Below are 12,259 nucleotides of genomic sequence, written 5' to 3'. Positions count from 1 at the left end.
TGTGGGGCTCGATCCCAGGATCCTGGGATCATGACCTGAGCTGAAGGCAGACATTTAACGACTGAGCCACCCAGGCGCCCCTCACTATGGTTTTGATTTGTATTTCCCTAATGATGAGTGATATTGAGCATTTTTTTCATGTGTCTGTTGACCATCTAGAGGTCTTCTCTGAAGAGATGTCTGTACATGTCTTCTGCCCATTTTTTAATTGGGAGTATTTCTTTTGTTGATGTTGAGTTGTATAAGTACTTTATAACATTTTGGATACTAATCCTTTATCTGATATGTCATTTGCAAATACCTTTTCCCATTCAGTAGGTTGCCTTTTAGTTTTCTTCTTTCCTTTGCTGTGCAGAGCTTTCTGTTTTGATGTAGTCCCAATAGTTTATTTTTGCTTTTATTTCCCTTGCCTCAGGAGAATAATGTTACTACAATCAGTGTCAGAGAACTCAGTGCCTCTGTGCTCTTCAAAGATTTTTAGGGGTTCAGATCTCACATTTAGGTCTTTAATCCATTTTGAGTTTATGTTTGTGTATGGTGAAAGAAAGTGTTCTGGGGGCACCTGGCTGGCTGTCAATAGAGCATGTGGCTCTTGATCTCAGGGTTGTGAGTTCAAGCCCCACGTTGGGTGTAGACATTACTTAAAAATAAAAGCTTTCAAAAATAATTTTTTAAAAATACAAACTGGGTAGAAGTACAAACTGATCAGTATGTGTGTGTGTGTGTGGGTGTGTGTGTGTGTGCATGTGTCTGTGTATTTTTTTTTTAAAGTAATGTCTATACCCAACATGGGGCTTGAACTCACAACCTCCAGATCAAGAGCCCCATGCTCTATTGACTGAGCCAGCCAGATGCCCCAAAAATAAAATCTTTAAAAGAAATGAAAAAAAGTGGCCCAGTTTTTCCAACACCATTTGTTGAAGAGACTATCTTTTTCCCATTGTATATTCATTTCTCCTTTGTCAAAGATTGACTATAATTGTGGGATGATTTCTGGATTTTCTGTTCCCTTCATAGATCTATGTGTGTATTTTTATGTAGTACCATACCATTTTAAATACTTTTTTTTAGTTCTGTAAGTTTTTTTTAAATTTAATTTTATTATGTTAGTCACCATACAGTACATTAGTTTTTGATGTAGTGATCCATGATTCATTGTTTTTGTATAACACCCAGTGCTCTGTGCAATAGGTGCGCTACATAATACCCATCACCGGGCTAACCAATCCCCCCATGCCCTCCCCTCTAAAACCCTCAGTTTGTTTCTCAGAGTCCACAATCTCTCATGGTACTCCTCCCACTCCGATTACTCCCCTTCATTTTTCCCTTCCTTCTCCGAATGTCCTCCATGCTATTGCTTATGTTGCACAAATAAGTGAAACCATATGATAATTGACTTTCTCTGCTTGACTTATTTCACTCAGCATAATCTCCTCCAGTCCCATCCATGTTGATGTAAAAGTTGGGTATTCATCCTGATGGCTGAGTAGTATTCCATTGTATATATGGACCACATCTTTTTATCCATTCATCTGTTGAAGGGCATCTCGGCTCTTTCCACAGTTTGACTATTGCGGACATTGCTGCTATGAACATTGGGGTGCATATGACCCTTCTTTTCACTACATCTGTGTCTTTGGGGTAAATACCCAGTAGTGCAATTGTTGGGTCATAGGGTAGCTCTAGTTTTAATTTTCTGAGGCACCTCCACACAGTTTTCCAAAGTGGCTGTACCATCTTGCATTCCGACCAGCAGTGTAAGAGGGTTCCCCTTTCTCCACAACCTCTCCAACATTCGTTGTTTCTTGCCTTGTCAATTTTTGCCATTCTAACTGGTGTAAGGTGGTATCTCAATGTGGTTTTGATTTGAATTGCCCTGATGGCTAATGATGAACATTTTTTCATGTGTCTGTTAGCAATTTGTATGTCTTCCTTGGAGAAGTGTCTCTTTATGTCTTCTGCCCATTTTCTGACTTGATTATTTTTTGGGTGTTGAGTTTCTGAAGGTCTTTATAGATCTTGGATATCAGTCCTTTGTCTGTAGTGTCATTTGCAAATATCTTCCCCCGTTCTGTGGGTTGCCTCTTTGTTTTGTTGACTGTTTCCTTTGCTGTGCAGAAGCTTTTTATCTTGATGAAGTCCCAAAAGTTCATTTTTGCTTTTGTTTCACTAGGCTTTGGAGATGTATCTTGAAAGAAGTTGCTGTGGCCGATGTCGGAGAGGTTACTGCCTATGTTCTCCTCTAGGATTTTGATGGATTCCTGTCTCACATTGAGGTCTTTCATCCATTTTGAGTTTATCTTTGTGTATGGTGTTAGAGAATGGTCGAGTTTCATTCTTCTGCATGTGGCTATCCAATTTTCCCAGCACCATTTATTGAAGAGACTGTCTTTTTTCCATTGCATGTTTTTTCCTGCTTTGTCGAAGATTATTTGACCATAGAGTTGAGGGTCCATATCTGGGTTCTCTGTTCTGTTCCATTGGTCTATGTGTCTGTTTTTGTGCCAGTACCATGCTGTCTTGGCGATCACGGCTTTGTAATATAGCTTGAAATCAGGCAACGTGATGACCCCAGCTTTGGTTTTCTTTTTCAACATTTCCTTGGCGATTTGGGGTCTTTTCTGATTCCAAATTTTAGGATTGTTTGTTCCAGCACTTTGAAAAATGTCATTGGAATTTTGATCGGGATGGCGTTGAAGGTATAGATTGCTCTGGGCAGCACAGACATTTTAACAATGTTTATTCTCCCGATCCATGAGCATGGAATCTTTTTCCATCTTTTTGTGTCTTCTTCAATTTCTTTCATGAGGGTTCTGTAGTTCCTAGAGTATAGATCCTTTACCTCTTTGGTTAGGTTTATTCCGAGGTATCTTACGGTTTTTGGTGCTATTGTAAATGGAATCGTTTCTCTAATTTCTCTTTCTACAGTTGCGTTGTTAGTGTATAAGAAAGAAACTGATTTCTGTGCATTGATTTTGTATCCTGCCACATTACTGAATTGCTGTATGAGTTCTAGTAATTTGGGGGTGGAGTCTTTTGGATTTTCCACATAAAGTATCATATCATCTGCAAAAAGAGAGTGTTTGACGACTTCTTTGCCAATTTGAATCCCTTTTATTTCTTTTTGTTGTCTGATTGCTGTTGCTGGGACTTCTGGTACTATGTTGAACAATAGTGGTGAGAGTGGGCATCCTTGACGTGTTCCTGATCTTAAGGGAAAGGCTCTCGTCTTTTCCCCATTGAGGATGATATTCGCTGTGGGTTTTTCATAGATGGATTTTATGAAATTGAGGAATGTTCCCTCTATCCCTACACTCTGAAGAGTTTTATTTTTATTTTTTAAAAGATTTTTTATTTTTTGACACAGAGAGAGAGTACAAGCAGGGGGAGCAGCAGGCAGAGGGAGAGGAGACGTGGGGCTTGATCCCAGGACCCCAGGATCACAACTGAGCCGAAGGGAGACCCTTAACCGTCTGAGCCACCCAGGCGCCCCTACTCTGAAGAGTTTTAATCAGGAAAGGATGCTGTATTTGTTCAAATGCTTTTTCTGCATCAATTGAGAGGACCATATGGTTCTTCTTTCTCCTCTTATTAATGTGTTCTATCACACTGATTTGTGAATGTTGAAGCACCCTTGCATCCCGTGGATAAATCCCATGTGGTCGTGGTGGATGATCCTTTTAATGCATTGTTGGATCCTATTAGCTAGGATTTTGTTGAGAATTTAGGAATCCATATTCATCAGGGATATTGGTCTGAAATTCTCCTTTTTGATGGAGTCTTTGCCTGCTTTGGGGATTAAGGTAATGCTGGCCTCATAGAATGAGTCTGGCAGCTTTCCTTCTGTTTCTATTTTTTGAAACACCTTCAGGAGAATAGGTATTATTTCTTCTTTGAATGTTTGATAGAATTCCCCAGGGAATCCATCAGGCCCTGGACTCATTTTTTTTGGGAGGTTTTCGATCACTGCTTCAATCTGCTTACTGGTTATTGGCCTATTCAGGTTGCCAATTTCTTCCTGTTTCAGTCTTGGAAGTTTATAGGTTTCCAGTAAGGCATCCATTTCATCCAGGTTGCTCAGTTTATTGGCATATAGTTACTGATAATAATTTCTAATAATTGCTTCTGTTTCCTTGGTATTAGTCATGATCTCTCCCCTTTCATTCATAACTTTATTAATTTGGGTCCTCTTTTCTTTTGCATAAGTCTGGCCAGTGGTTTATCAATCTTATTAATTCTTTCAAGGAACCAGCTTCTAGTTTTGTTGATCTGATCTACTGTGTTTCTCGTTTCTAATTAATTGATCTCTGCTCTGATCTTAATTATTTTTCTTCTAATGCGTGGCTTAGGTGTCGTTTGTTGCTTTTTCTCTAGTTCTTTAACGTGTATAGTTAGTTGGTGAATTCGGGATTTTTCTGCTTTTTTGAGTGAGGCTTGGATGGCTATGTATTTCCCCCTTAGGACCGCCTTTGCACTATCCCATAGGTTTTAGACCGATGTGTTTTCTTTCTCATTGGTTTCCATGAATTGTTTAAGTTCTTTTTTTTTTTTTTTTTTTTTTTAAGATTTGGTTTATTTGACAGAGAGACAGCGAGAGAGGGAACACAAGCAGGGGTACTGGGAGAGGGAGAAGCAGGCTTCCCAGCAAGCAGGGAGCCTGATGCGAGGCTCGATCCCAGGACCCCGGGATTATGACCTGAGCTGAAGGCAGACGCTTAACGACTCAGCCACCCAGGCGCCCCTGTTTAAGTTCTTTTTTGATTTCCTGGTTGACCCAAACATTCTTGAGCACAGTGTTCTTTAGCTTCCAAGTGTTGGAATTTCTGCCAAATTTTTTCTTGTGATTGAGTTCCAGTTTTAAAGCATTATGGTCTGAGAATATGCAGGGGATAATCTCAATCTTTGGTATCTGTTGAAACCTGATTTGTGACCCAGTATGTGGTCTATTCTGGAGAAAGTTCCGTGTGCACTCGAGAAGAATGAGTATTCTGTTGTTTTAGGGTGGAATGTTCTGTATATATCTATGAGGTCCATCTGGTCCAGTGTGTCATTCAAAGCTCTTGTTTCCTTGTTGATTTTCTGCTTAGATGATCTGTCCATTGCTGAGAATGGAGTATTGAGGTCTCCTACAATTAACATATTGTTATCAATATGACTCTTTATTTTGGTTAACAGTTGGCTTATGTAGATGGCTGCTCCCATGTTGGGGGTGTAGATATTTACAATTATTAGATCTTCTTGTTGGATAAACCCTTTAAGAATGATATAGTGTCCTTCTCTGTCTCTAACTACAGTGTTTAGCTTAAAATCTAATTTGTCTGATGTAAGAATTGCTACCCCAGCTTTCTTTGAGGTCTGTTGGCATGGAAGATGGATCTCCATCCCTTCACTTTCAGTCTGGATGTATCTTTAGGTTCAAAATGAGTCTCTTGTAGACAGCATATGGATGGATCCTGTCTTTTTATCCAATCTGCAGCCCTGTGCCGTTTTATGGGAGCATTTAGGCTGTTCACATTGAGAGTGATTATTGAAAGATATGAATTTATTGTCTTCATGTTGCCTGTGAAGACCTTGTTTTTATAGGTTGTCCCTGTAAATTTCTTTTCTATATCGCTCTTGGGGTCTTTCTCCTTTTACAGAACCCCCGCCCTTAATATTTCTTGCAGCGCCGGCTTAGTGGTCACATATTCTTTCAGTTTCTGCCAGTCGTGGAAGCTCTGCATCTCTCCATTCATTCTAAATGACAGCCGTGCTGGATAAAGTATTCTTGGCTGCATGTTCTTCTCGTTTAGTACCCTGAGTATGTCTTGCCAGGCCTTTCTGGCTTACCAGGTCTCTGTGGATAGGTCTGACGTTATTCTGATGTTCCTCCCTCTGTACATAAGGAGTCTCTTCCCCCTAACTGCCCTTAAGATGGTTTCCTTGGTTCTAAGATGTGCGAGTTTTACTATTACATGCCGGGGTGTTGGCCTGTTTTCCTTGATCTTGGGAGGGGTCCTCTCTGCCTCTAGGATGTGAATGTTTCATTCCCCAGATTAGGGAAGTTCTCAGCTGCGATTTGCTCAGATATATCTTCTAGTCCACTCTCTCTCCACCCCCTCAGGGATCCCAATAATTCTCACATTGGAACGTTTCATGGTGTCACTTATTTCTCTGATTCTATTTTCATGGATTTTCAGTTGTTTTTCCCTGGCCTCCTCTTTTTCCTTCTTTTCTATCAATTGGTCTTCTAGATCACTAATTCGTTCTCTGCCTCGCTTACCCTAGCCGTTAGATTATCTAGATTAGATTGGACCTCATTGATAGCATTTTTAAGTTCTGCCAGTTCATCTTTCTTTTCTGCCCTTAGAAAGACTTTATGTTGCCATTAATCGATTTCTCCATTCTCTCTATTGTCTTCACAATTGGTAGCCTGAATTCCATTTCTGACATCTTGGTTGTATCTGTATCCATTTGTAAATCTGTGGCAGAAGTCACAGTCTCTGAGTCTTTCCTATTTTGGGGGCTCCTCCTCCTAGTCATTCTGTTGAGGGGTGGTTGAGGGAATGTACAGAGTCCAAATTATTGACTACAACCCAAGCAAGACACACCTGTTTTATAGGGACCTTAGGGTCGTTGGTCTCTTGTTCTCCCAGCCTGTCTTCTGGGGAGGGGCCTGCCGTGCTGTTACTCAGGCAGCCCTGTTTGGGCAGAGTCACCCTGCCTCCTGTGGGGGGTGGGTGGGCTCAGTGAAAACTGGTTTTTTGGGGCTTTTGTTCTCTGGCGGCTTTCCCTGGTGACTTTCCACGTCTCTTCCGAGAGAGCAGAAGAGATCGTTTCCAATCCTCTGCCTCAAAGCAGAGATCTCAGTCTGTTCTTCAGTGAGCTCTCCAGGCCACACTATCTCTGTTTCTGTCTGTGCTGCTATAAACTGCAGGGTCCTGGGTTGTGCACCCCTTAGCAGCGGTCCCCGTCCTCGCCTCCAGGTCAGGGCACATCTCTGCTCTTTGTGTTTCTAAAACCACCAGCTGCCCCCAGTTCACTCGCATGGCCCTGCCACTCCAGGTTCCAGTCCGGGGGGCTGCCCTAAAGTCCCTTCCCCACTGCTACCGGTCTGCAAGCCTGTGCCCTGTCCCTAGCACAGGAGGCTTTCGCACACCCGAGGTGCAGGATCCCGAAGTCTCCCTCCCTCTTCCGTTTATCTTCCGATATCTGTCCACGGAATCATGGCTCCCCGCTTCAAACCTCGAAACTAACTGCCTGGGATATTGTTTGTAGAGATCCAGATATATCTTCTTACATCTCACGCTGATTTCATGGGTGTTCAGCGTGGTCTGGTAGACACCCAGCTCAGTTCAGGGGACCGGTTGGAATAGGGTCCCCTTAATTACTACTACTTTGTAATATAACTTGATATCTGCAATTGTGATACCTCCCGTTTTGTTCTTTTTCAAGATTGCTTTGGCTATTTGGGGTCTTTTGTTTAGGAATTTTAGGAGTTTTTTCTAGTTCTGTGAAAAATGCTGTTGGTATTTTGATAAAAATGGCATTACATCTGTAGGTTGCTTTGCATAGTCTAGGCATTTTAATAGTATTTGTTCTTCAAACCCATGAGCATGGGATGCCTTTCATTTTTGTTGTCTTCAGCTCTTTCATCAGTATAATTTTCAGAGTACAGGTCTTTCACCTCCATGGTTCAATTTGTTCCTAGGTATTATTTTTGGAGCAATTGGTGGACTGTTTTATTAATTTCTCTGTTAGTTCATTACAACTGTATAGAAATGCAATGGACTTCTGTATATTGCTTTTGTATCCTGCTTCCTTACGAATTTATCTATCAGTTATAGAAGTTTTTTGGTGGAGGGGCGCCTGGGTGGCTCAGTTGTTAAGCGTCTGCCTTTGGCTTGGGTCATGGTCCCGGGGTCCTGGGATCGAGCCCTGCGTCAGGTTCCCTGCTCCGCAGGAGGCCTGCTTCTCCCCGTCCCACTCCCCCTGCTTGTGTTCCCTCTCTCGCTGTGTCTCTGTCAAATAAATAATCTTTAAAAAAATTTTTTTTTGGTGGAGTCTCTAGGGTTTTCTATATATAGTATCCTGTCATATACAAACAGGGAGAGTTTTATTAACTCCTTACCAATAAGCATGCCTTTTATTTCTTTATGTTGTTTAATTTCTGTGGCTAGGACTTCCAGTACTATGTTGAATAACAGTGGTGAGAGTGGACATCCTTGTCTTGTTCCTGATCTGAGGAGAAAAGCTATGTTTTTCACCATTGAGTATTGTGTTGGCTGTGGATTTTTCATATTACGCCTTACTTATGTTGCGATATGTTCCCTCTAGACCTACTTAGCAGAGGGTTTCTATCATGAATGGATGTTGTACTTTGTCAAATATTTTTTCTGTATCTATTGAAATGATCATATGGTTTTTCTCCTTTCTCTTATTGATCATGTTGATTGTTTTTGCGAATATTGAACCAACCTTGCATCTGGGAAATTCAGCCCACTTGATAGTAATGTATGGTTTTTTTAATATACTGTTGCATTCAGTTTGCTACTATTTTGTTGAGGATTTTTGCATTTGTATTCATCACGACCTACTTATCGTGCACAAAGGAGGCTTAGCTAGGGACTTCCCTGTCCTACCAGGTTCCCACAAGATATGGCCCAAGAGCTCATGGGACTTGGGCTGGGATCTCGTGAGATTTGCCCCAAGATTATGTGAGATCTGGCAATGAAAAGAGGTGGCTTGTTTTGGGGGGTGCGAGTCCCAGACAGACTGCTCTGAAGTCGACAGCCTGGGAGAGTGCTCAGGCAGTCTGCTTGTATTCTCAGATGAGCCAGCTCTCGTGCATGTTGCTCCATCCTGCAACTGCTGCCCTCCTATTTCTATCACCTCTACTTTAGTGTGAAAAAGGGGCCACAAGGCCCAATCATCCCTGTTTCTGTGCTGTAGCCTCTAGTTCCCTTTTCTTTTTTTGTGGTGTCTTTATCTAGCTTTGGTATCATAGAATGATTTGTTGGAACTTTTCCTTCCTCGTCTATTTTTTGGAATATTTTGGAGTAGAATCGGTACTAACTCTTCTTTAAATGTTTGGTAGAATTCCTCTGTGAGGCCATCTGGTCCTGGACTTTTGTCTGTTGGAGAGTTTTGATTACTGATTCAATTTCTTTGCTGGCTATGGGTCTGTTCAACTTTTCTATTTCTTCCAGATTCAGTTTTGGTAGTTTATGTGTTTCTAGGAATTTATCCATTTCTTCTAGGCTGTTCAGTTTGTTGGCATACAGGTTTTTCACCATGGGCTTTATGTCAACTTCATCCTACTGTTGACTTTTTCCTTTCTTCTCCTGAAGATGCTATTGTTACCCGATTTGCTTCCTATTTCCTCAATTTTCTTTACTCTTAGCTGCCTCTGCCAACTCCCACAGTCCCAACAGGATACACCTTTCATTTCAGTATTCAGAGGTACTTCACTTCCAATTTCTCCTTTATAGTACTCCTTCCAGCGCCCCTGCCTGGCCTTTCTCTCCTGCCCACCATCTGATCCAGTTTCATACCAACACTGAGGTCATCAGCCTCTTATTACCTAAGGTCTTTCTTAGATCATCCTTATGTCATGGGCTCTGCCTCAGTTTTCAGCTGTAGATTCAGCATCGTCCTATGGTTACTATGACAGTGCTTGCATTCTTAAAAATCTCCACAAAAAACTAAAGAGGCACAATTTCATTCTTTCAGGGCACAAATTAATCAATTTAACAAATGATTTCTCACGTCTCACACCAAAAATTAGTCATAGAAAAAGGTGGCACTCAAGTTCAACATTTTTACAGATAATTTAAAAAATTACTTGTTATAATAGTCTTTGAAATTCTACATAGTAAAAATATTACTTAAAATTCCATTACATACATCAGGTTTGCTTTGGAAGGGTACAATCTGATTTGTACCTGTAATTTTTTTGTCTTAATATTGGCATTGTGTTCATTTTATCTGCCTTAATCTGACAGATTAGCATTGTGCTCCAAGTAGAAATGTGCAACATATCTCCGAAAATCCAACAGGTCTAGAGAGGTACCTGGGTTACAGGCTCTGTGTAGCTGCCATGCATTGTTCATGGCTACATCAATTATGTAGCTTACCAAAATGGAGTACCATTTCTTGCTTCTTATTCTCACCCTGTATTTGGAAATGATTTGATCCATTTTAGCTACACCTTCCCTGCATTCATCATACAGTTTCACTATAGATGGTTGAGCTATCTGATGGATGTCCTCCTCATCGGCAGAACAACTTAGCTCACTGGCTGGTTCTATGCCCACAGCATTGGAGCATAGACTGATAATGTCATCACCATGCCAACGACACAAAATTATCTCCTCATTTTCTTCGACTCGGAAATCAAAATAGCCCTTCTTCATTTTTCTCATATGTTCTGCATTCATGAGGGGACATTTTTCAGTCCTGTTCTCACGAATTGTTCCTGTTGCCCTCACTCCTTTTTTCTTCAAGGCTGACACCAATTTTACACTTGTAAAGAAGCTATCAAAACACAGGTGATAGGGATATTGGCCTCTCTCTAAAAGAACATCAGCAAAATGCATCACTAGATTTCCACCTAAACCAAGATCTAGATCCTTATCCACCATCACTGTTAATTCTTCTTGATAGGGCTCAAACCACACCAGATAACCCTGTGTGGTTGTGCCACACCAAATTTTATAGCCAATTCTAATAGGTTTCCCATTCAAGAATTGGTCACTGTCAAAGCATTCACACATTGTCTTATCAAAATAATAGTATTCTTCCAGGGGAGCATACAGGAGGAAATTTCTATTCATTTGCTTTATGAGAGGCCTCAATTTTGTAAACTTATCTTTTTGATCTAGGTGGCTATTATCTGCAAAATGTAAGTATGAGAAAATCAATTCAAATCTGTCCCTTCTAATTGCATCTCTAACCAGGTTCTGATCAGCATCAGAGATTTCCCAATACATTCCCCTTCTGGGACGCCTCACAAATCCACTCAAAAGCAAGATACCAAACACACACCTTATTTCCTGAATTGTGACTTCCAAATTGACATTTTTCTGAGATGCGTAATTATTGGTTTCGTTGACAATCATGTTGAATATTTCATCATCAAAAAATAACTCAAAGAGCTCTACTGGGTTCAGCTTCTCACTCTTGAGATTCAAAAGTCCAGAATCCAATGCCGACCAGCTTGGGAAGTTGGGTTTAATGTCTCTTTTGGTCCAATTCTTCTCTGGCACATTTGACATCTTTAGCTTTTTTTGAGCATGGTGGGCCTCAAGCTTATCTTCTTCCACATCTGAGTCACCAGAAAATGCAAGGCCTTGTAGCAGTTCACTCACTCGAGCTTTGTCCTTTTTTCTCCCTTTTCGGGTCATGTCTCCAGCAGCATATTCCAAGGATGAGATGTGCATTCGGGCCCACAAGTCACCCGGGTGACGGTCCTTCAGAGTGTTCAAATGTGCAACTGTCCTTTCCGTACAGACAGAATTACAAGGTGGCTGGGGCACACAATCTCTAGGAATGAAAAAAAAAAAAAAAACAGGTTATAAAAATCCTTAGTCTTACTATGACATGAATCTGATGACACCTAAGTAGTCTTTTGTGGAGATTACCTGCTCCTCACTCCTAGGACCTAACACTTCTGGCCTCTCCCTAGCATGGTCTCACTCCTCAAGACAACTAGTTGTGGAATCTGAAAGAAGGAACCTGGGCATCTTCATGCAGCACCTCCCTCCTCTTCAGAAGCAAGTGGCAGATGCTCCAAGTTGTGTCAGGCAGGGCTGTGTAGGGGAAGGTCTGCTGTGCTGCTCCTTTCCTAGCCAAGCTTCCGTCAGTAATGAAGCCGAGGTTTCAAGAATCATTTGTTTTACTCCTGTATCTCCATCAGTTGGTTTTAAACTTGGACAAGGCAAGGGGTTGTTATTTACTGGGCTCCCTCACACCGCTCTCAGAATTTCTGAACATGGAAGGATTAAGTCTTTCCTAGCTCTACATTCATCTGTTGGACACACTGCTCTGGGGAGAAACTTAAGAGAAACTCAAACTTACTGCCGTTGAACTGGTTTTTATGGGGTTTACAAGGAAGCAAGCTAAAGTTACCAAGATGAAAAGTGTTATACACAGGCTTCTCTTTTTATTTGAGAAATTTGCATTTCACTCACTAATGTCCCATTGGTCAATAGTCTAGTTGCAGAGGACACAACGGGGAAAAGCACTGAAAAGAGTACAATTTATACTACATATATTTAGT

General features: G+C 41.2%; 1 protein-coding gene across 8 annotated transcripts in view; it reads right to left on the bottom strand.

The window, feature by feature from the left end:
- Positions 1–9,187: 9,187 nt before the first annotated feature.
- Positions 9,188–12,259, bottom strand: part of LOC116628559 (piggyBac transposable element-derived protein 1-like) — a 79,095-nt gene continuing 76,023 nt past the window's right edge. For all 8 annotated transcript variants that reach the window (XM_032398944.1, XM_032398945.1, XM_032398946.1 and 5 more), the window contains one exon: positions 9,188–11,523. In XM_032398944.1, coding sequence (XP_032254835.1) covers positions 9,972–11,523 — 1,552 coding nt within the window. In that variant the 3' untranslated portion in view covers positions 9,188–9,971. The remainder of the gene's footprint in view (positions 11,524–12,259) is intronic.

Source organism: Phoca vitulina, unplaced genomic scaffold (genome assembly GCF_004348235.1).
Source record: "Phoca vitulina isolate PV1807 unplaced genomic scaffold, GSC_HSeal_1.0 scaffold123, whole genome shotgun sequence".
In the NCBI taxonomy this organism is placed as follows: domain Eukaryota; kingdom Metazoa; phylum Chordata; class Mammalia; order Carnivora; family Phocidae; genus Phoca; species Phoca vitulina.
Note: the sequence above shows the minus strand (reverse complement) of the source record. Positions and strands in the feature narration are given on the sequence as shown.